Below are 25,743 nucleotides of genomic sequence, written 5' to 3' on the forward strand. Positions count from 1 at the left end.
TGGTGTTAGAAGCCAGTGTAAGTGCAGACTGGTGTCAATGTGGGATTGACAAAGAATAGAAGATGGTGGTGTTGGAAGCCAGAAAAGTACCAGACTGGTGTTCATGTGGGATGGACGAAGACCAAACATGTTGGTGTGAGAACTCAAGTATAGTGTAGCCAACGAAGGGAAATACAATTTTCCAAATTTCTGTGAACTGTCAATGCGGTCCGGAAATTGGGAACACGTTTGCTCCGATACGGAAACTGCGAACGCGGTCACGTGGGTGTATCAACGGACAGACAGACACACAGACACGACCGTTACAGAACCTCTCCTGGATTACGGCACACGGAGAGGTAAAATGGTGTTTCAAGTTTTTATAACACTTGCTTTGCATACACAGCATTATATATTATCTCCAGTAGTTCTTAAAAACCGTATTAATATACAATCCCGGTCAAATTCACAAAAGTTCTGAAACTATTATATTTTTACACCAATTGGAAATAGGTGTAACGAAATGACAACTTGTTTCACTCTTGTTTATTATATTCGATTTGTTTGAAAGAAAAGTTTAGCTCTAAAGGTTTTATAAAGCTATAAGCAGCCTATGTATGAAAACGTTTCTCAGTTGACACTCTCTTTGTCGAATAAAAACTGAATTACAACATACCAACATAACAACTATTTCAATCGCAAAATAACCCCTACTATTGGGAAACGATTTGATGACATAATTTTGTTGAAGCGTGAATATTGATATTCTCAATCGCTACTCGATAAAATGTTTCTTTTTTTGAAAGTATAATTTTCCACGTGTGCCGTAGACGTTCATCTTAAATAAGACATAACCAAATTATTTGAAAAGAGCAATAGATGAAGAACATTAATAGAAAAACCCTAACGAGATTTTTTAATGAGTATAACATTTTTCGTCTATGGAAATTGATCATAAGATAAACATTTACAAAAAGTGATGCTTCAACTTTATATATATTTTCAATTTGCAGCCAGCAAAAGTCCTAATATATTTCAATTTAACTGTTGATTTACGCTTAGTTTAAAAAGTTTTTTGTGCATTATGCTATCATTACTACCAAGATTAAAAGCCTCTTAAATTTTTTTGCAGATTATCATTCCAGATGGCATTGATTGTCACGGCTATATTTTTAGATATATTGTTAGATTCCATTTTAGTCAAGAAATACATTTCATTTTATAAATTCCCAGTATTACTAATTATTCCCAAATGGTTACCTGCTCTCGGGTAGGTCCGAGAATCCTTCCTTACGCTTTTTCCCTACGGCGGTATCCTCAGTACTTGGCTTCTCAAAGAACCCCATTTTATTACAGTCATTCATTCTCCCCTATCTCTCCTTTGTATCTACGAAAAATGTCCAAGCGAAAGTTTTTGGGTAGGGGTTAAACTGTACATATATCAGGTTAAGAATCTATAATTTCATTTTGTCGGTTCAGGCCATTTGAACTATATTTTCGAATGGCTCTGTTATCTTTTTGTATTTTTGTATTATCTCTATTTTTGGAAAGTTGGACTATTCGCGTCTTCGCGGTGCCACTTAAATGGTACCTGGTACCGCACTGATTAATTGCTCTCTCTCGGGACACATTTGGTGCCGAGAAATCTACTCTCTCTCTCTTCGACCTTTGAACCTTTACCGGAGTTCGGAGAACTAAAATAATTAGACCAAATCCCTGAACATGATTGGCTAAAGAGAAAGTGCCCGCGAAAAAGAAGAATTGAGGAACTGAACTTGGTGGTTGTAAAGAGTTACTTTTGGAGAAGGACTCGACTGGGAAGGAGAGCAAGGCTTTGCTGCTCCTAGAGAACGACAAAAGGAAAAAGGCTTGAGACTTAGCCGTTTTGGATGAAAGAGTGACCAGTCCTTAAACATAGAAGTTTTGAAGAAAGACCACAAACCAGTCCGTTTCGCTCCAGCTAATCCGGGTGCGGGCCAAGTAATTAGCGCCAATCGCTAATCGTGCGCGTTCGCTTCGTGCGTGTTTGAAAGAGAGAGAGAGCCAACGAGTTTTGCGTATCGTAAAACAATTTTAAATTCGAACCTTAAAGTGTTAATATTATTTTGGGGGCTATAGTGTGCATGCGAATATTATTCCGGGGTTTATAGGGTGCATGTTAATATTATTTTGGGGGTTAATGTAAATAGAATACGGGAATTTAAATTAACTGTTTATTGTTTGTTAGCCAGGGCCTTCTGCCTTGGTTAGGTATTTCTTGTTTGTTAGCCAGGGCCTTCTGCCTTGGTTAGGTATTTTAATGCAATTAAATTTGATTTCGTTTGGACATTTAAACCAGTTCTAGTTATTACTCCTATATTCATACCCTAGACTTTAATTGAACCCACCGTTAGATTACGAGAAGCCTAGTATTTTATGTTTTCCGCTAGTTCAGGGAAACCAGGAAAAAGCGGTTACATAACTGGGGGTCCTGGTCCGGTATCATTCATTTGTTAAAGGTTTCCCATTTATCCTTATGGTTAGGTTCTCATAGTCATTTTGTTCGGCGGTTTATTTATTTTTTGTTAGGTACCATTTCTTATTCTCCTCATGAGTGTATCCGACTCCGACAGTGATACGTATATTTCCGATAGCTTGAATTTTTGCCCTGAGTGTCACCCCCATTTGGGCCCTAATTACAGTTGTAGAGAGTGCCTTCGTGTTTATCACAATCAAGAGCGTGATCAACGCCGTCAGAGGCTAGAATTAGTCCGCGAACAACCCAATACCACCCTTGTCAAAACAATGGCCAATAACCCAGAAGATTTACCCCCACAACTTAATATGCCAGTTATCCCTGAGAATACCCCTCCCGTTTTACCTCCGAATAACCCGCCAATTAATCCCCAGCCAGCGCTTCCCGAAGCGAATTTAATTGCCCTCCTAATAGCGCAAATCCAAACGTTGACGACGACTTTAGTTGCCAATAATTCAAATCATGGTCAAAATAACGGGAGCCGTGAGGGTCAACAGGTGAATAATCACGGCGAAAATTATAACCCGCAAACTTGGGTTCCCCAAATTGAAAGCCCAAAATACTGGGGTAATGACGATAAAAATTCAACCTTAAATGAATTTTTACTTAACGCTAAAAGACTACGTAATAGTCGCAATATCCCCGACGATATTTTTCTTGAGCGTTGGGTCCCCACCTTTTTATTTGGTCCCGCGTCTGACTGGTGGCGGGACACTGAAGGGAGTTTTGCCACCTGGGATGCCTTCGAATGGGCCATGAGAAACGAATTCTCTAATGAAGACGAGGACGACCGAGTTTTAGAACTCTTGCACGCCAGAACCCATAAGCCTAACGAATCGGCCTTAGAATATATCAACGCGATGCAGGACCTCATGCGTCGTTTAGAAAGCCCCCTATCCCCAAAAGAAAAGGTTCGGTTAGTTTTTCGTAACCTACGTCCCTCCTTGCAAAAATTACTTATATCCAAAAAGTACACATCCCTTAGGGAATTGATTTCCGACGCTTCTCGCGCGGAAAGTATCCTTCCCACGGAAACTGTGAAAGGTACCCCATCGCCCTCCGTCCCTGCACAAAGTCCCAACGATAGTGGCCCCCCTCCTAATAACCCCCCTCACCAAACGGGTTGGAATACAGGACGACCACCTCGCTCTCAACCCTTTAGGGGTTATGCACCTCCTCACGGCTGCTATGAATGCGTTAGCCGCGACCATTTTAAAAATAATTGTCCGAAGCTTCGCCGAAACTGGCGCGACAATCCCCAAGGTAGGAACCAGGGAAACTCGAGGAACGGCGGCAACTCGGGACAGGGAGCCGGGTTTGCTCGTCGTGCCCCCCAATAAATACCCCTGCAGCGTCCACGAAAGGGCATCTTCCGATTTCAGAGATAAACAACGTTTCAAGGCTTTTAGGTCAAAAACTTTTGTTTATTCCTGTGGAATTTGGAGGTGTTTCCTGTAAGGCTCTAGTGGACTGCGGCGCAACTCATTCTGTGATCGACGAACAATATAAAAATAGTATAGAAAAGATAGGTTTTCCGACAAAGGCTAATGACGCTAATAAGAAGTTTGTTCAAGCGAAGGGCAGTGTTTCCTTACCCATTTTAGTACCTGACGTTTTATTTGATTGGTCCGCTGTTTATGTAGAAAATTTGAATTTTCCCGCCATTTTAGGACTAGATTTTTTGTCACATAGTGGTATGCTCGTCGATTTTTCCGAGAGTACTTATTGTTGGAAGGCCTATTCTAGTGAAATTCACAGATTCGTCGACACGGTTGAAGAGCCTTATGTTAGTGTAAATAATTTTTTAGTTGATAAGTATATGTTTGCCGGGCAGGACGATTCCGTTGATGCCGAAGAACTTAGTAAGGCCCTGAATGAAGCCCCCTTAAATAAGGAGCAAAAAGAACGACTTTGCGACGTCGTTTTTAAACATAGGCAGGTTTTCACGAAAGAAGCAGGTAGAACCACCAAAAGGAACACTACATAGAAACCCAAGGCCCCCCTATAGCTTGTCGTCCTTATCGTTATGCCCCTCCGCTCCAAAATAAGATAAATAATATAATTGAGGACATGCTTGCCAAAGATTTCATAGAACCAAGCGATAGCCCATGGTGCGCCCCTGTTTTCTTAGTTCGACAGGAGGGGAAGGAGGACAGATTAGTTGCTGATTATCGAGGAGTAAATGGCGTAACGACGAAAGACCAATACCCATTACCCCGGATAGACGATATTCTAGAGTCTATTTCCTGCCCAAAGTTCATAACATTGATTGACCTGCGGTCTGGCTATTGGCAAATTCCTTTGCACCCTGACTCAAGGGACAAAGCAGCTTTTGTCACGGATAAGGGTTTATTCCGTCCCAAAGTACTCATGTTCGGTCTAACAAACGCCCCCCGAACATTTCAAAGAATGATAAATAACCTTTTTCTTAAACTTCGAAAAAGAGGCGTCTTTGCTTACCTAGACGACCTTATTATCGCCACCAACAGCTTTGATGAGCATATGATTATGTTAGACGAAGTGCTCACAATTTTAGCCACCCACGGTTTAACGGCAAAAGCTTCGAAAGCTCGCTTTTGTCAGAAAAGAACTAGCATTTTGGGGCACATAATCTCCGAGAGTGGAATAGAAGTGGATGAAACCAAAGTAAAAGTTATTAAGGATTACCCCCGCCCAAAATCGGTCAAAGACATCCGACGATTTTTGGGTATGGCGTCATACTACCGACGTTTTGTTCCCAATTTCTCAAAAATTGCGGACCCCCTCAATCGCCTTCTACATAAGGATCGGATTCGTCACTGGGCATGGGATGCTGAGCAGGAGCTGGCCTTCTCTCAGTTGAAAGTAGCTTTGTCGACGACTCCAGTTCTTAATACTCCTAAGTTTGACCACCCCTTTATTGTTCGGACGGACGCGTCTGACGTAGGGATAGGTGGCGTCCTTAGCCAAAAGATTGACGGTAAAGAAGGGGTTATCCAGTATTTTAGCCGATCTCTCAATAACTTAGAAAGAAAGTATTCCACATCGGAACGTGAGTGTTTAGCGATAGTCGAAACTGTTGAATGTTTTCGTCCATACATCCAGGGCTCTAGTTTCGAAGTTTATTGTGATCATAAGAGTTTGGAATGGCTCCACAAGGCAAGAGATCCTACCGGTAAACTAACTCGTTGGATGTTACGTTTACAGGCGTTTGAACCCTTTCAAATCAATTATATCCCCGGGCGAGCGAATCTTGTCGCCGATGCACTGTCCCGAATAGAACACCCCGACCCCTCTCCGAGGAAGGAAGGAATATTGTCTGCAGCAATAGTTTCCAACCCCAAGAGTGAACCCTCGGATGTAGTAAGATTGGATCTTGACACCTTGATTTCGGAGCAAGATAAAGACCCTAGCATTTCTTCGGTGAAAAAGTGTTTGCTAGACCCCTCTCAGACAGTTCCCCCTAATATAACACGATTAGTTGATCAATGCGAAGTGGTGAAGGGTCTGGTATGTAAACTGGTACCCAAGTATCAGGATAAGGGTTTCAGCGGTTATCGTGTGTTAGTTCCTGAAACTCTCCGCTCAAGAGTATTGTATTGTTGTCACGATAACAAAACTTCGGGACACCTAGGAGCGTTTAAGACAAATAAGCGCGTTAAGGAAATGTATACGTGGGACGGTATGAATGCCGACATTACCCGTTACGTTCAAAGTTGTCAGGTTTGCCAAAAGTTCAAAATACCTCGTACAAAACCTCCTGGATTGATGAAATCTGCCACTATGGCCGAAGCTTGGTCAGTCATATCAGTGGACCTTAAAGGTCCTTACCCCCCAAGTAGAAGAGGACATACGCAGATGTTAGTTGTTACCGAACAATTAACAAAATGGGTTGAAATTTTCCCTTTAAAGCGAGCTACGGCTCCCGTCATTGCTAATAAATTAGTAGACGAAGTTTTTACTCGCTACGGCGTTCCCTCTCGCGTTATTTCCGATAACGGAAGTGCCTTTGTTTCCAAAATTATGCGCACAGCTTTCGTGCAGTTAGGAGTAAAACATCGGTTAACTTCAATTTATTCCCCGCAAGGAAATCCAGTGGAACGTATGAATCAGACGTTAGGGATTCCCATAGGGACTGGGACCTTGGGCTCCCTCAGTTAGCTTTTGCTATTAGAACCGCCGTACAAGAATCGACGGGCTTATACCCCCGCGTTTCTTAATTTTGGGAGAGAGTTAAGGCTTCCGCGCTACCCAATACCAGATGATTTCAACGTCAATGGTAATCTTACCGCAGCCGCACGGAAGGTGCATGCTCTGCGTTTAGGAGACCTGGTAAAGAGGTCTCACGCCACTGCTTTGGCCAAAATTACCAAAGCGCAGGCAAGACAAAAATGTCAATATGACAAAAGGCACCGGGATTTTGAATTCCAGAAAGGTGACCTAGTTTGGAAAAGAACCCATTTCTTGTCATCAGCTGACGCACGCTTTGCAGCGAAATTGGCCCCTAATTGGGACGGCCCTTACCTCATAGCTGAGAAATTGTCACCGTTGACTTATCGCCTCGCGTCTCCCGATGGTAAAAAGATATTGAAAGGCACCCATAAAATTTCCCATCTTAAGCCTTTTGTCCCCCGTTTGGCCAATGATTCAGCCCCATTAGAATTAAGTTCTTCATCCCAAGAGGTTGATAGACCACAAAGCCCTAACGCTCGAAGGTACTCGCTTCGACCACGTAATGCCGTCATAGGACGGGTAGTCCGCTTGTAAATAAAATGCCCAGTTACCATAAATTTGTATATAATTAAATTGACCTCACGAGGACGTTCGGTTTTAGGGGGGAGGGAGTGTCACGGCTATATTTTTAGATATATTGTTAGATTCCATTTTAGTCAAGAAATACATTTCATTTTATAAATTCCCAGTATTACTAATTATTCCCAAATGGTTACCTGCTCTCGGGTAGGTCCGAGAATCCTTCCTTACGCTTTTTCCCTACGGCGGTATCCTCAGTACTTGGCTTCTCAAAGAACCCCATTTTATTACAGTCATTCATTCTCCCCTATCTCTCCTTTGTATCTACGAAAAATGTCCAAGCGAAAGTTTTTGGGTAGGGGTTAAACTGTACATATATCGGGTTAAGAATCTATAATTTCATTTTGTCGGTTCAGGCCATTTGAACTATATTTTCGAATGGCTCTGTTATCTTTTTGTATTTTTGTATTATCTCTATTTTTGGAAAGTTGGACTATTCGCGTCTTCGCGGTGCCACTTAAATGGTACCTGGTACCGCACTGATTAATTGCTCTCTCTCGGGACACATTTGGTGCCGAGAAATCTACTCTCTCTCTCTTCGACCTTTGAACCTTTACCGGAGTTCGGAGAACTAAAATAATTAGACCAAATCCCTGAACATGATTGGCTAAAGAGAAAGTGCCCGCGAAAAAGAAGAATTGAGGAACTGAACTTGGTGGTTGTAAAGAGTTACTTTTGGAGAAGGACTCGACTGGGAAGGAGAGCAAGGCTTTGCTGCTCCTCGAGAACGACAAAAGGAAAAAGGCTTGAGACTTAGCCGTTTTGGATGAAAGAGTGACCAGTCCTGAAACATAGAAGTTTTGATGAAAGAGTGACCAGTCCTTAAAGATAGAAGTTTTGAAGGAAGACCACAAACCAGTCCGTTTCGCTCCAGCTAATCCGGGTGCGGGCCAAGTAATTAGCGCCAATCGCTAATCGTGCGCGTTCGCTTCGTGCGTGTTTGAAAGAGAGAGAGAGCCAACGAGTTTTGGGTATCGTAAAACAATTTTAAATTCGAACCTTAAAGTGTTAATATTATTTTGGGGGCTATAGTGTGCATGCGAATATTATTCCGGGGTTTATAGGGTGCATGTTAATATTATTTTGGGGGTTAATGTAAATAGAATACGGGAATTTAAATTAACTGTTTATTGTTTGTTAGCCTGGGCCTTCCGCCTTGGTTAGGTATTTCTTGTTTGTTAGCCAGGGCCTTCTGCCTTGGTTAGGTATTTTAATGCAATTAAATTTGATTTCGTTTGGACATTTAAACCAGTTCTAGTTATTACTCCTATATTCATACCCTAGACTTTAATTGAACCCACCGTTAGATTACGAGAAGCCTAGTATTTTATGTTTTCCGCGAGTTCAGGGAAACCAGGAAAAAGCGGTTACATGATTATTGAATATTCGTAGAAAAACCAAAAAATTACGGTGTCATTTCAATAATTTATTTATTAGTGCTATGAGGATTAAAAAACTGCCCTTATAGAAAGATCAAAAAAGTAAAAGAGAAGTAGACATATTGAATTGGTTGGAGTAACAGATATCAAAATATTCAGTTTTTAATACATGATTATAAAACATTTTGAAGAAAAAACTATTTGAAGAAACACTTACCTTCGTTTTTTTTCAAATCAATTCCATTTCCTGAAATTATTTATCATGAAATAAGAACTATTTTTGACGTATAAGTTTTGTGTAGTATAAATATAATGTTTCCTTCTTTAAATAATTAGTTATTTGTTTTCTAACCTCAAGGGCAGAATGAAATGGACAGTAAATAATTTTAATCGTTTATGGTTAATAAATGAACAATAAAAATCAGTAACCTTTACCTGAACTTTCCTATTCAATCTTTAAACGTCATCATAGTCAAAGGACCATATTTGTTTTACGTTTACGAATTAAAGTTCATCAATCACAAAAGCTCGCCATTTCAATTGTTTAAAACTATCAATATTCCAAATGATACGCTTGTCACCCGAATCTGTCCCATTCGGCCAAAAAAACAAGCATTTTGGCCTTAGAGAAGGGCCCTGCGAGTTTTTGGGTTTCAGCGGCCTGAAATTAACAAAAATGTCCCGACGCGATGACAGGTAACGCCGGGTGTGTCTATGCTACTACAATAAATATATAAATTAATTAGAATTTTTTCTGACCCGCATGCGTTCAAAACTTTGATGGATAGTAGCACACCAACCGGAAAAGGTTTTGGAATCGACTTTGTTGAGCCATTCAAAATTCGGTCTGCGAATCCCTCGCTCCTATTAAGCCAGTATATAACGTCCTATTGTTACCACAATAGCTAACATCCAGCCATAAAGTTTTCACTTTCATTAGAATTCAGAGACCATGGCTAAAACTAAGAACAAGTTTAACACACGCCTTATAGTTTCACTAATGACTTTATTAAAATCAAATAGTAGAAGGACCGACAGGTTCCTAAATCTTTTAATATAACCGTTTGGAGATGAATCCAATTGTAAAGTGGAGTTAACAGAACCCGGGAAGTTTAACTAGCATGGCCTGATAATACAGGGTCATAAACCGAGTACTGTACTAGCAGCCAGGGCTTTTTATTAGTCAAAATGTCATCGGTGATATCACTCTCCTGCAAAAGAGTCCCATGGCTTAGCATTACACTATTATGTATCGAAAACATATTTAATTTATAGTTGATCCCGAAAAAAGCAATGTTTTATTAAAGTTGAAATATTTAAAAAAAATTGTTTATAATAAAAACACATTATCAAGCATGTATTTATCAATCAAGAAACCCTTCCTGATTTCCTTTGACTTAAAACACCAGGAAACGTCGGGTAGGAACCACTAGTCTCCTATATAACCTTAGCGAGTGAAAAACTTAGACATATTATCTCAACATATTCGCAACTAAAGAAATACCTCCCCCCTTTCACACCTGCATACTTAATACGAAGTGTACTAGGTTTGGAAAATTTGACATTTGACACTAAATTGGAGTTACCACACACAAACAAACACACGCCCTCGCAGATATTGCGAAATTAGTTTCATGACGTGTTTTATTAAAGGAAGCCGATCTCATAATTTCTTGTGATATTCAAATCAAAATCGAACTAAGTGTTTTTGGAAAAAGCCAAAAAAAATTGCTTCCAAAAATATAATAAAAATTGAAATTCATGAGATAAAGCTAAAATTCATTAAACATTATAATAATGAAAATTCAATAAAAATAATAATTGAATTGAATTGAAAAGTTGTTTAATGTGCATAAAAAGATGCATACAAAGATGACATCATAGCAAAATATCAAATATATGAAATATGTACTAGACGATTAACTCGAATATTACCAGTTTCACTGAAAATCATGTATTTGGGTACTACTGACAGAGAATATGAGTAGGGTCTTCGTGCCGGTCCCGGAACATACAGTGGAAGGCAGGGGAGGATGGAGGATGGGAGGATGGGAGGATTGGAGGATGGAGGATGGCAAGATGGCGGGTGAGAAAACGTAAACCTTTTGATTGACTCACCCCTATCTCAGACCTGTAAGGGGGCGTTTTTGATTGACTCACCCCTCTCTCAGTCCTACAAGAGGGCGTTTTTGATTGACAGGTCAATGAAGCGTGTTCGATTCTCGGATGTAGAAGTACATACATGGGAGTATGAAGATAGGGTGAATTATGATTTAAGAAATAAACAGTATTTTAATATGTTAATTAGATTAAAATTTGAACCATTATTTTCTCCCGTATTAATCAAATGGTTAAGGGGGATGGAACTCCAGATGACGTTGGGGGGAAAATAAAGATTCCCCAAAAAACCCGACTGGGAAAAATGGTACTACATGCAATACCGTACGAAGATAGGGTGAATTATGAATTAGGAGACGAATAAAAATGAAATTCAAATTGTAATTTTTAATTAATTAACTTTTATTTTTCCTGCTTTTTTTTCATATTTAATAACTATGGGATATGTTAGTATACCTGTACCCGTCGCAGTTCGGAACAAAGTACGTTCCAGTAGGAGAATAAACCCCATCCTCGTTTTTTTCAGGGCTGAATAGAAATAACATATAAATAATCTCGATAACACTAACTATATAATTTACCAATTTAACGTGAATTTGTCCCGCTACAATGTCCTCGAGGGACATTAAATAATGAGGAACTCCTTCCACTACAAAGGCTCGGAAACAGAAGTTGGCGGATTAAATTAATTATTCTAAAATACACAATAATTAGCACTCTATAACCTAAGACCATAAATATATAACAGCGATATATTTACTTGAACCCGTCACAGTTCATAACGTAAGAATTAATGAACGCATTGGAGATTTGATAGTCTACTAGCTCCACCCTAATTGCATTTAAATAATGTCTAGTGTTAATGCTAATTTAGATAACAAGGATTATAAAAGTCAACTCACAATTCATAGAGTGTTAATATGGAGTCTGCTTCAGACTCATTGTCTTCATTTTCAACCACAAAAATTAAACACGACATCACCATTGACCTCCTCGGAGTTATATTCCTCCATGGGCCATTCGGAATACAACGGAAATCTTCCCGCGACCATATTGATAAATTTAGTTTAAATTGCGGAAAAAATCTATTCTATCCCCTTGAGGTAAAAAGAACGTTGTGACCATATTTTCAAAATTGTCCATGTCGCATGTAGTGTGTGGTTTGAAAACCTCTAATCCTTCCAGAAATTGTCTCCTTACCAATCCCCAAACCCTTGTGCCTTTGCGACGAAGCCGCGTACGTCATCATTCAGCTGGACTTCCCAGTCTATGGCACATATCACGCTTGGAAATCAGGTGGTAGCCCGCCGATGGGCAAGTTATTAAGAGAATCGTACCTATTACTATGGTTTAAGATGGGGTAGCTTGGGTTTTTAAAAGTAGAGCGTAGTTTTGACAGAGGGAGTTGACACGTCGAGGAATCATGTTGAGTTTACACTACCTAGAAAGTAATCCGAATTGGGATGAAGTTGTCAATCACCTCAATACAAATACGATGCTCTTTTCGTATTACACCAAGTTTGAACCAAGTGAGATGGATGACGTCAATGTGAATTCCGTAATACTGTGTTATATTGCGACGTAAAAACTTAAAAACCTGGAAAACACACGTAGAAAGACACTGTTAAGGTTGACAATATTTTTAGCCAGTGAGAAAATTAGGAAAGGATGACCAGGCATAAACAACGCTGGGAAAGATTAAAAAAAACCGTAAAATACGCGAAGAGTTGAAACTATTTTAAAACAAATAAACAAAGAGTTGCTAAAAGGGTAAAACGTTGTCGAAAGTGTTGTTTAATGACTAAATCTTGGTTGAAAGTGTTGTTAAAGGACTAAATCTTGGTTAAAAGCGTGGTTAAATGACTACATCTTGGTTGAAAGTGTTGTTAAATGACTAAATTTAGGTTGAAAGTGTTGTTAAATGACTAAATCTTGGTTGAAAGTCTTGTCAAAAGAATAAAAAGTCGTTAGAAAGGGTTGATAAATGACTAAATCTAGGTTGAAAGTGTTGTTAAATGACAAAATCTTGGTTGAAAGTGTTGTCAAAAGAATAAAAAGTCGTTAGAAAGGGTTGGTAAATGACTAAAAGGTAGCCGAAAATGTCGTTAACTGACTAAAACATTAATGAAAATGTCATTAAATGACTATAGTGTGATAGAAAATGATGTCAAATAATTAAAAAAGTGGTAGAAAGTGTCGTTCAATGACTTAAATATGAATGAAAATGTGAATAAACGAGTATAATATTAAAGAAAATGCTGCTAAATGACTGAAAAGCGCTTTGAAGTGTTGTTAAATGACTTAAAAGGGCTAGAAAGTGTCGTTAAATGACCAAAACGTGGTTGGAAGTGTAGTTAAATTAATAAAAAGTGGATGAAAATTTAGTTAAGTGAACATTGAATGCCTGAAAATGTTGCTCAAAGACTAAAAAGGGGTTGGAAGTGTTGTCAAATCAGTAAAAAGTAGTTGTATGGGTTGTTAAATGAATAAAAAGTGGTGTAAAGTGTTATTAGATGAATAAAAGTGGATTGATTGTGTTGTTAAACGATTAAAAAGTGTTTGAAAATGTTGTTCATAGACTAAAAAGTGGTTGACGGTTTTGCTAAATAAGTAAAAAGTGGTTCAAAGTGTTGTTAAATAAATTAATCGTGGTTGAAATTGTTGTTAAATGAATAAAAAGTCGATAGGTTGATAAATGAGAAAATGATGGATGAGTGTGTTGATGTACGACTAAAAAGAGGTTGAAAGTGTAGTTAAAGCACTATAGTGTGATAGAAAATTATGTTAAATGACTAAAAATAGTGGTAGGAAGTGTCGTTCAATGACTTAAATATGAATGAAAATGTGAATAAATGACTATAATATAAAAGAAAATGATGCTAAGTGACTGAAAAGCGCTTTTAAGTGTCGTTAAATGACCAAAACGTGGTTGAAAGTGTCGTTTAATTAATAAAAAGTGGAAGAAAATTTAGTTAAATGAACATTGAGTGCCTGAAAGTGTTGTCAAATGAGTAAAACGTAGTTGCATGTGTTATTAAATGAATACAATGTGGTGGAAAGCGTTAATATATGAATAAAAGTGGGTTGATTGTGTTGTTAAACGAATAAGAAGTGCTTGATAATGTTGTTCAAAGTCTAAAAAGTGGTTGACAGTTTTGATAAAAATAAAAATGGTTCAAAGTATTGTTAATTAAATTAATCGTGGTTGAAATTGTTGTTAAATGAATAAAAAGTCGATAGTTTGATAAATGAGAAAATGATGGATGAGTGTGTTGATAAACGACTATAAAGTGGTCGATAGTGTAGTTAAAGCACTACAGTATGATAGAAATTGATGTTAAATGACTAAAAATGGGTTTGAAGTGTCGTTAAAAGACTAAAAATGTGAAAGAAAAATGTCGTTAAATTACTAAAATATGAATGAAGATGTGGTTAAATGAATATAATATAAAAGAAAATGATGCTCAATGACTGAAAATAGGTTCGAAGTGTCGTTAAATGACAAAAAGTGGTTGAATGTGTCGGTAAATTAATAAAATGTTTTTAAAAATGTCGTTAAATTAACAATAATTACCTGAAAATGTTGTATAAAAACTAAAACTTTGTTCACAGGTTTGTTTAATGAGTAAAAAGTAGCTGCAAGTGTCGTTAAATGAATTAGAAGTGGGTGAACGTGTCATTAGAGGAATTAAAAGGGTTGAATATGATGTTAAACGAATAAAAAGAAGTTGAAAATGTTGTTCAAAGGCAAAAAAAAAGTTGTTGACAATTTTGTTGAATGACTTAAAAGTGGTTGAAAGTGTTGTTAAATAACCAAATAGTGATTGAAAGTGTTGTAAAATAGCCAGATAGTGATTGAATGTGTTACTAGATGATTAAAAAAAGTTAAAAGTGTTGCTAAAGGAAAGAAAACTGAGCGGGTTTGAGAGTGTTGTTAAATAATTAAAGCGCGATTAAATTATAAATGTCCTACCTTGGGCTCTCTGGCGCTGAACATAGCTGTATGTGTAAAAGATACGAAAAGCCCGTTAAATTAAGAAATTCCGTCATTTTCGGTTCTGTGTAATAAGAAACAAAAATGTAAATGAGAGAAAATTCTAGCATGATTCAAAACATAGAATATACGGATAAGAAGATACGGCAGCGTGTACGTGAATGGTCGAATTTATCGTATCATAGAGAGATTCAGACCCAAAGATAAGACTTTCTACAATTCTTCAAATTGCCCTCAAGATTTCTAAATAGGTCATGTGAGAACCAATTTACTCTAAATTATATTTTACCTTTGCCACGTTGTACCACGTCCTTGAGTGTTACATTATAACATTTTTACATAAGCCTTGTCTTAACCACCTGTAAATTATCACCCTTCTATGTACATTAACGTAATTATAAACGTCGAGATCGATTTAATCAGTTCTGATCAGATATTTTGTATAAAGAGTGAAAATGTTTCTTTTTTGATTGGCATCGTCCACCTGACATCACTAATTTAAATAGTGATGAAGTCGTCAGAGATGGAAACGTTAAGGATTTCTATCAATAAAATATGGTTGAAAATTTTGTTGACACACATGTTTATTTTCGTTTTTCCCTGGCCCCGCTCCGGTCAAGGGGTTCGGAGCTTTGCCCCTTCAATCCAGTGACTGTGGTACTTCAATCTCTAGAGAATCTACGTATATTTTGAAATTTTACCGTAGTTTAGAAAAGATTATGATACTGATAAAAGGGTTGAGCTTTTTGGTATGCTTCGCAATTTCAACGTTACCACCAATGAAATTTGTATTTATCAAACTGATAAGGAAGTTTGTCTTGAGTAGATTTTTACTGATAAAATAGTCTATGCCTGATAAATTCATTATTCAAAGCCTTGGTTAATATTGCGAACAAGTTTACCAAATGTTAAATTCTCGCCAATAGGTTTTGAGTAAAATCAACTGTCAAAAATCTCCTCGAAACGTCGTGATGCACCTAATGTTTGGTTATGATATCGTTTAATCTTGATTTAACTCAAATGGTTTTTTAGGTAGTCCACATCTGTTACGTTAATGGACCAATTTCTCGTTGTATTCCTGTGATCAACATTTACTCGCTGTTGAGATGTTTTTGTATCCTCCATTTATAAATGCCTAAAATCATTGAAATAACTTTCGTCCTTTATGTTTTAGTCGTTTAACAACACTTTGAACAGTTTTTTAGTTATTTTTCATCACTTTCAATAGCATATTTTTCGCTCCACAACAGTTTCAACCATATTTTTCTCACTTAACTACACTTTAACCAAGTTTTAGTCATTGAACGACACTTTCAGCCACTTTAAAGTCATTTATCAACACTCCAACCATTTCTCTCATTAATCAAAACTTTTAACCACTATTTAATCTTTTGTTAACAACTTTTTACTCAATTAACAACAATTGTTATTCATTTAAAAAGAGTTTAAAGCACATATCATTCAAAAAGCAGAACTTCTTATTGAAATTGGTTATACAACCGAATTTTTTTTAATAAAAATTTGTAATCTATCCGCGCTTTTTAATGAAATTTAGTATTTAACAACGTTTTCAACCATATTTTATTGATAGAAATCTTTAACGTTTCCATCTCTGACGACTTCATCACTATTTAAATTAGTAATGTCAGGTGGACGATGCCAATCAAAAAAGAAACATTTTCACTCTTTATACAAAATATCTGATCAGAACTGATTAAATCGATCTCGACGTTTATAATTACGTTAATGTATATAGAAGGGTGATAATTTACAGGTGGTTAAGACAAGGCTTATGTAAAAATGTTATAATGTAACACTCAAGGACGTGGTACAACGTGGCAAAGGTAAAATATAATTTAGAGTACATTGGTTCTCACATGACCTATTTTGAAATCTTGAGGGCAATTTGAAGAATTATAGAAAGTCTTATCTTTGGGTCTGAATCTCTCTATGATACGATAAATTCGACCATTCATGTACACGCTGCCGTATCTTCTTATCCGTATATTCTATGTTTTGAATCATGCTAGAATTTTCTCTCATTTATATTATTGTTTCTTATTACACAGAACCGAAAATGACGGAATTTCTTAATTTAACGGGCTTTTCGTATCTTTTACACATACAGCTATGTTCAGCGCCAGAGAGCCAAATAGGACATTTATCAATTAATCGCGCTTTAATTATTTAACAACACTCTCAAACCCCCTCAGTTTTCTTTCCTTTAACAACACTTTAAACTTTTTTTAATCATCTAGTAACACTTTCAATCACTATCTGGCTATTTTACAACACTTTCAATAACTATTTGGTTATTTAACAACACTTTCAATCACTATCTGGTTATTTAACAACACTTTCAACCACTTTTAAGTCATTCAACAAAATTGTCAACAACTTTTTTTTTGCCTTTGAACAACATTTTCAACTTCTTTTTTTTCGTTTAACAACATATTCAACCCTTTTAATTCCTCTAATGACACGTTCACCCACTTTTATTTCATTTAACGACACTTGCAACTACTTTTTACTCATTAAGCAAACCTGTGAACCAAGTTTTAGTTTTTAAACAACATTTTCAGGTAATTATTGTTCATTTAACGACATTTTTAAAAACATTTTATTAATTTACCGACACATTCAACCACTTTTTGTCATTTAACGACACTTCGAACCGATTTTCAGTCATTAAGCATCATTTTCTTTTATATTATAGTCATTTAATCACATCTTCATTCATATTTTAGTAATTTAACGACATTTTTCTTCACATTTTTAGTCTTTTAACGACACTTCAAACCCATTTTTAGTCATTTAACATCAATTTCTATCATACTGTAGTGCTTTAACTACACTATCGACCACTTTATAGTCGTTTATCAACACACTCATCCATCATTTTCTCATTTATCAAACTATCGACTTTTTATTCATTTAACAACAATTTCAACCACGATTAATTTAATTAACAATACTTTGAACCATTTTTATTTTTATCAAAACTGTCAACCACTTTTTAGACTTTGAACAACATTATCAAGCACTTCTTATTCGTTTAACAACACAATCAACCCACTTTTATTCATATATTAACGCTTTCCACCACATTGTATTCATTTAATAACACATGCAACTACGTTTTACTCATTTGACAACACTTTCAGGCACTCAATGTTCATTTAACTAAATTTTCTTCCACTTTTTATTAATTAAACGACACTTTCAACCACGTTTTGGTCATTTAACGACACTTAAAAGCGCTTTTCAGTCACTTAGCATCATTTTCTTTTATATTATAGTCATTTATTCACATTTTCATTCATATTTAAGTCATTGAACGACACTTCCTACCACTATTTTTAGTCATTTAACATAATTTTCTATCACACTATAGTGCTTTAACTACACTTTCAACCTCTTTTTAGTCGTACATCAACACACTCATCCATCATTTTCTCATTTATCAACCTATCGACTTTTTATTCATTTAACAACAATTTCAACCACGATTAATTTATTTAACAACACTTTGAACCACTTTTTACTTATTTAGCAAAACCGTCAACCACTTTTTAGTCTATGAACAACATTTTCAAACACTTTTTATTCGTTTAACAACACAATCAATCCACTTTTATTCATCTAATAACACTTTACACCACTTTTTATTCATTTAACAACCCATACAACTACTTTTTACTCATTTGACAACACTTCCAACCCCTTTTTAGTCTTTGAGCAACATTTTCAGGCATTCAATGTTCACTTAACTAAATTTTCATCCACTTTTTATTAATTTAACTACACTTCCAACCACGTTTTGGTCATTTAACGACACTTTCTAGCCCTTTTAAGTCATTTAACAACACTTCAAAGCGCTTTTCAGTCATTTAGCATCATTTTCTTTAATATTATAGTCGTTTATTCACATTTTCATTCATATTTAAGTCATTGAACGACACTTTCTACCACTTTTTATTTATTTGACATCATTTTCTATCACACTATAGTCATTTAACGACATTTTCATTAATGTTTTAGTCAGTTAACGACATTTTCGGCTACCTTTTAGTCATTTATCAACCCTTTCTAACGACTTTTTATTCTTTTGACAACACTTTCAACCAAGATTTTGTCATTTAACAACACTTTCAACCTAGATGTAGTCATTTATCAACCCTTTCTAACGACTTTTTATTCTTTTGACAAGACTTTCAACCAAGATTTAGTCATTTAACAACACTTTCAACCTAAATTTTGTCATTTAACAACACTTTCAACCTAAATTTAGTCATTTAACAACACTTTCAACCAAGATGTAGTCATTTAACCACGCTTTTAACCAAGATTTAGTCCTTTAACAACACTTTCAACCAAGATTTAGTCATTAAACAACACTTTCGACAACGTTTTACCCTTTTAGCAACTCTTTGTTTATTTGTTTTAAAATAGTTTCAACTCTTCGCGTATTTTACGGTTTTTTTTTAATCTTTCCCAGCGTTGTTTATGCCTGGTCATCCTTTCCTAATTTTCTCACTGGCTAAAAATATTGTCAACCTTAACAGTGTCTTTCTACGTGTGTTTTCCAGGTTTTTAAGTTTTTACGTCGCAATATAACACAGTATTACGGAATTCACATTGACGTCATCCATCTCACTTGGTTCAAACTTGGTGTAATACGAAAAGAGCATCGTATTTGTATTGAGGTGATTGACAACTTCATCCCAATTCGGATTACTTTCTAGGTAGTGTAAACTCAACATGATTCCTCGACGTGTCAACTCCCTTTGTCAAAACTACGCTCTACTTTTAAAAACCCAAGCTACCCCATCTTAAACCATAGTAATAGGTACGATTCTCTTAATAACTTGCCCATCGGCGGGCTACCACCTGATTTCCAAGCGTGATATGTGCCATAGACTGGGAGGTCCAGCGGAATGATGACGTACGCGGCTTCGTCGCAAAGGCACAAGGGTTTGAGGATTGGTAAGTGTAGAGGTTTTAACACTACAATTCATACTAATTGTTTGAAGTTCTATTGTGATTTTGGAGAAAATTCCTGGAAGGTTTAGAGGTTTTCAAACCACACACTACATGGGACATGGACAATTTTGAAAATTTGGTCACAACGTTCTTTTTACCTCAAGGGGATAGAATAGATTTTTTCCGCAATTTAAACTAAATTTATCAATATGGTCGCGGGAAGATTTCCGTTGTATTCCGAATGGCCCATGGAGGAATATAACTCCGAGAAGGTCAATACTCCAAATTTCATCGGCATTAGCGATGATGACGATGATGGTGATGTCGTGTTTAATTTTGTGGTTGAAAATGAAGGCAATGAGTCTGAAGCAGACTCCATATTAACACCCTGTGACTTGTGAGTTGACTTTTATAATCCATGTTATCTAAATTAGCATTAACACTAGACATTATTTAAATGCAATTAGGGTGGAGCTAGTAGACTATCAAATCTCCAATGCGTTCATTAATTCTTACGTTATGAACTGTGACGGGTTCAGGTAAATATATCGCTGTTATATATTTATGGCGTTAGGTTATAGAGTGCTAATTATTGTGTATTTTAGAATAATTAATTTAATCCGCCAACTTCTGTTTCCGAGCCTTTGTAGTGGAAGGAGTTCCTCATTTTTTAATGTCCCTCGAGGACATTGTAGCGGGACAAATTCACGTTAAATTGGTAAATTATATAGTTAGTGTTATCGAGATTATTTATATGTTATTTCTATTCAGCCCTGAAAAAAACGAGGATGGGGTTTATTCTCCTACTGGAACGTACTTTTTCCGAACTGCGACGGGTACAGGTATACTAACATATCCCATAGTTTTCACTAACAATTTAATTAGACTTATATTTCCAATAACTTGAAATTAACTTGTATTATCTTTAGCATCCAGACTGCAGTGTACTGTTTACGTAGACGCGATTCTCGGGAGTAAAATCCCAGAATGAGACAGGTTGCAGAACTGGAGACTAACATAATTAAACAAATTAGTGGTTTAGTAACAAATAATGTATTTGAAAATTTAGAGGTAGCTTTCATCAACCATTAATTATGAAAAAAAAGCAGGAAAAATAAAAGTAAATTAATTAAAAGTTACACAATTTGAATTTCATTTTTATTCGTCTCCTAATTCATAATTCACCCTATCTTCGTACGGTATTGCATGTGGTACCATTTTTCCCAGTCGGGTTTTTTGGGGAATCTTTATTTTCCCCCCAACGTCATCTGGAGTTCCATCCCCCCTTAACCATTTGATTAATACGGGAGAAATTAATGGTTCAAATTTTAATCTAATTAACATATTAAAATACTGTTTATTTCTTAAATCATAATTCACCCTATCTTCATACTCCCATGTATGTACTTCTACATCCGAGAATCGAACACGCTTCATTGACCTGTCAATCAAAAACGCCCTCTTGTAGGACTGAGAGAGGGGTGAGTCAATCAAAAACGCCCCCTTACAGGTCTGAGATAGGGGTGAGTCAATCAAAAGGTTTACGTTTTCTCACCCGCCATCTTGCCATCCTCCCATCCTCCATCCTCCAATCCTCCAATCCTCCCATCGTCCCATCCTCCAATCCTCCCATCCTCCATCCTCCATCCTCCCATCCTCCATCCTCCCCTGCCTTCCACTGTATGTTCCGGGACCGGCACGAAGACCCTACTAATATGTCAATTTTTTTCTCTTAAAAGATTTCAAGATCTTTGCATCCTGTTAATAGGGATTAGGCTTGGGCCGTTTACATAGAATATGACAGGGTTGTTTGCTTCTAAAAAGTCGGGGAACATTAAAATTTAATTTTTCTAGCAGGGCGGGTATTAGCATAAACTTTTGTAGTAATTTGAAACTAAATTTGAAATCAATGAGATAAGAGACTTTTAATAGTAGGGAGTCCAAGGAGATTAAGGATACGTTCATAGTTATAATCTAAATTTTTAAGATAGTTTCTAAAACAAAACTCCACAAATTTTCTTTGGACACCCTCTATTTTGGCCAGAAGGTAAGCGCTACAACTGCCCCCCCCAAGCAATCCAGCCAAATGTTAGTCTAGATCTGACCCAGTAGCGTCGCTAGGGTTTGAAATTTGGGGGGGCTAAATCTGGGCAAACTATTTGAAAGTTATTATAAGAACTTAATATAAACAAGATGTCTCAATGGCTGGGACTTAATAGTAGCCACATCGTTATCTATTAAATTTGCACATAAATAAAAAGAAAAAAAATCAAAGACCCTAAACGAAAAATCAGAAGTGTCCGACCCCACAATGGTAGCGTATCTTACTGCTGTGCCAGCCAGCCGGATTCAATTCCCGGGTGCGGTGTGAAAATTTTTTTATTAAAATAAAATCTCTAACTGAGCTCAGCTACCACTATTGGTTCCATTTAAGCTAAAATCTGACGATAACGAAAGCGAAAACCCCGGCCAGTACTACTACGGCTCGGGTCAAACTAAGAGCCTATCGTATACTACGATGTGGCTAACAATTGCATAATGGGTTCTTTGGAAAATGTGTAGACCTTTAAAACTATCCGTAAATTTGTGTCAACATGAAATTTTTCGTATTTTAAAGATGTACAACCTTTTATTGATAAGGACTACGGAACCGATTATGAAGGATTTTCACTCGTCTTAGGTTTATTTTTAGTTTTGGTTAGCTTTTAGTCCACACTATCAGAAATATATTACCTTACACGAAGTTCACTTCAATAATGGTTAGTACCGTGGACATCATCTATGAAGAGAAAACCCGGAAAAAAAACTTTGCAAGAGTGAAGAGGCGTGAATTTTTTCCCCCTCCCGACGCGCGCTAGTCTTGAAGAGAAACATTTTTCCTCTCGAGAGAGAACTATGATAAATGGCCATTGCCAAGATAATCTGACGTTTCCTAGAAACGGCGGGATTCAACTGTATTTAGCGCAAGTGAGAAGCCGCTGCATAAGATACAACCATGATACGATTGTAAGAAAAGCACATTTTTCTCACTACGCGACGCTAGTGTTTTTATTTTCACCTCTCTGCCTCGCTGTTCGGGAGGAACGGTACCGCTTCCAGCCTGTAAAAATACTTCATAGATGATGGCCGGCGCGAGGTAGGGAGAAGTGAACTTCGTGTAAAGTAATATATTTCTGACACTATTGGGACTCCCTTCGAAAGAACATGAAACATTTTACTTGTCTCCATCTGTTTTTTTTTTCAAAATTTTACTGTTTCATATTGAAAATTTTTTATATATTGCTACAGAATTTTAGGTTGCTAAAAGCAATTTTTGGTAGGGTTTATGGATTATTTTGGGGGGCTAAGTTTGGAATTTGGGGGGGCTATAGCCCCCCCCCCAAAATGGCCTAGCGACGCCACTGATCTGACCACACTTAGAAATAGAAGCCGGAAGTGCGTAATAGAATTCAATTTCTTAGTTAATTTGTATGACACCGCAAGTGTTCGCCGGCAGAGGTTTACACAGAGGTGAATATGTTTGTAAAATTAAAGTTGGTGGTCAAACTGTACAACCAGATCTTTTATAAGGTTTTCGTCGGGATATTGGAAGAATCGATGACGTAATTTGTGATGACTTTTCGGCAAATGCGTCTTGTGTAGGTCACATGGACAAATTTGACTGAATTTATGGGCAAGTTATTTTTAGAGCACCAAAGTGCTAACGAATCAAAGTCCTGTTGCAATAGTGGACTATCAGATTTACAATTTTTTGAATTTATACTCTTGCATATTTTATTATCATCTGCGAATTGGAAAAGTTTTGAATTATGTATGGCAAATTGCAAATCATAAATGTAAACATTGAATAGAAGTAATGGAAGGATAAAAGATTTCCACCCATACCCAGAGTTCTTAGTTTGTCTCTTAGGGACCGATGGGAAATCCTATCAAATGTTTTCGCCAAATCTAGATAAATTGCATCGACCTGCCCTCTATTTATTACCTCAGGAGCCATCATATACATAAATGAAGCGTGATTGGTGTCAACGCTCTTCTCCGTTGAAAAGCCATGCTGGCATTCGTTGGGAAAGAACTCGAACCAATTCCGCATAATCATTGGAAAAAGTTTCGCCGAGACGCTTAGAAGGGAAATGGGACGGTAATTCTTGGGATCTGTAGACGATCCGTTTTTGAAAATGGGTAAAGGTTTTAAACTGGCGTCAAATTCAAAACTTTGGAAAATTGTTGAAAGCTTTCAAGACAACGATTAAAGTGAAAGTTTTGAGGATAAAATAGCAGCTGACTTAAATAAAAAGACACATTAAAATTCAAACGACAAGCTAATTTTTAACTTGTTTAAACATAAAAAGTCATTTATCACAGTGTGGGTAAAATGCATTTAGATGTTTAGAGTTTTTCTTGAGTGAGGTTTGTTCTTAAACTTTTTGTACGATTCTTTGCGATCTGTTAAATCTTTCACGTAGTTGTCTAACAATGGTCTTATAAACTTTGTTTACAGTAGTTTCGTTAATGCCAATAAGTGTCACAGTCACATTTTGGTTGAATGAAATGTACAAGTATCATCAATGAACAACCCCAGTAGCACAAACCTTCCGCATAACAGTCGGTTAAAGGTCGAATAGTCGGTTTACGGTCCAGTCGGCTGTACCATGCTTATTCCGACTCTTTTCCGACTCATGAAGCCGACTACTTCTTTTAGTTGGCAATGCCGACATCTATCTGACAGTTGGAACAGAGATGGTATAAAGTAGGCTTGCCTACCGTCTAGAAAATTCCAACTTATTTTTTGCCAATTGATTACCGACTCTCTCGCGCTAGTCGGTATTGTGACGTTTAAGAAGAGTAAAATTAAAAGCTAAGTTATGCTTAGGCCGTTTAGTAACCGACATTTATCCGACAGTTGGAACTGTGGTGGTTTGAAGTAGGCTTGCCTACCGTCCTAAACATGTAACCCATTTTTGCCAATTGATTACCAACTCCTTCCCGCTAGTCGGTATTGTCACGTTTAAAAAGAGTAAAATGAAAAACGAAGTTGTTGGTAGGCCTTTTTCCGTGGGACGGTTTTTTTGACTTTTACTATTCCGCATATGCCACCAAATATTTTTTGTTATATATTTAACTTATACCATATTTCGACCCACAAGCAGAAGTTGATAATACTATATTTTTGGCAACACTAGAAACATAACGTTACAAAAAACTGCAAAGCAAGAAAACACATCTGATTTTCTAGTTTGAATTTTCCCTCCTGTAATTTCTCCGGTCAGGTGACACGCCTCTGTTCTATTGGCGTAACTAAGGTAACGCCATGCACGTCATCATCGAAGAGGGCGCTGTTAGTGCGAAAGCAAGTTAACCTTTCCAGTATCTCTGACGCGGCTGGGTCGTTAGAATGTTTAAACGAGATTTTGGTGGTCGAAAATGATTAGTTATAGGCTTGCTAACTTTTAATTTCATCGCTAAGGTTCTTTGTCACACTATATAAACTAGAAACGTCTTCGTTTGTCACGTAAGGTTTAAATTTTGTTATTGAATTATCAATTTATCCACCTCTTAGAGCCAGTTTTATGCATAAGCCTTTGCTTTTTACCTAGCTTCTCATCTGCTGGGAACCACACCCCTATAAAGTGAAACCAAAACTTAAACGTTTATGTATACCTTCAGTTTCTTTGTTTGAATAAAGAAGTTATATCAGTATCTCAGAGAGAAGGTATAAGATGGCTTTGTATTCGCGCGCCATAGTCCCAGTCCCCCTTTCAAAATACAAGGGGGGACGTAAAAGGAGACGCCGGGCTATTTCGCCTCTCCTCAGTCGGAAAATATGACTGTAATTTTCGTCACTCGCGTCGTCGCGCTGACGTGAGTATTCGAGAACCAATGAGATGCTGGTTGTAATTTAGAGACGGGGATTGACTCCGGACCTACGTTTGGACTGGAGATAAAGCTGGAAATCTGGCGAATTTATAGCTTCGCTCTGAGAT

The 25,743-nt window shown here is 36.9% G+C and overlaps 1 protein-coding gene and 1 long non-coding RNA gene across 2 annotated transcripts; one reads left to right on the forward strand and one right to left on the reverse strand.

Annotated features, from left to right (window-relative positions):
- Positions 1 to 11,192: 11,192 nt before the first annotated feature.
- On the reverse strand, positions 11,193 to 12,028 carry LOC149620755 (uncharacterized). The gene is made up of 5 exons (XM_089854594.1): positions 11,983 to 12,028; positions 11,685 to 11,820; positions 11,543 to 11,614; positions 11,364 to 11,476; positions 11,193 to 11,310 (listed from the first exon to the last, which is right to left on the reverse strand). Exons 1-4 carry the CDS (start codon positions 12,026 to 12,028, stop codon positions 11,368 to 11,370), a joined length of 363 nt encoding a protein of 120 aa, XP_089710720.1. The 3' UTR covers positions 11,193 to 11,310; positions 11,364 to 11,367.
- Positions 12,029 to 19,744: 7,716 nt separating this feature from the next.
- Positions 19,745 to 20,378, forward strand: LOC149620756 (uncharacterized). The gene is made up of 2 exons (XR_016375198.1): positions 19,745 to 20,156; positions 20,227 to 20,378. It is a non-coding gene; the product is annotated as an uncharacterized LOC149620756 (long non-coding RNA).
- The last annotated feature ends 5,365 nt before the right edge of the window (positions 20,379 to 25,743 follow it).

This window comes from Phalangium opilio, unplaced genomic scaffold (assembly GCF_054372755.1).
Source record: "Phalangium opilio isolate 3A_F unplaced genomic scaffold, DU_Popi_V2 ptg000209l_1, whole genome shotgun sequence".
Taxonomy (NCBI): domain Eukaryota; kingdom Metazoa; phylum Arthropoda; class Arachnida; order Opiliones; family Phalangiidae; genus Phalangium; species Phalangium opilio.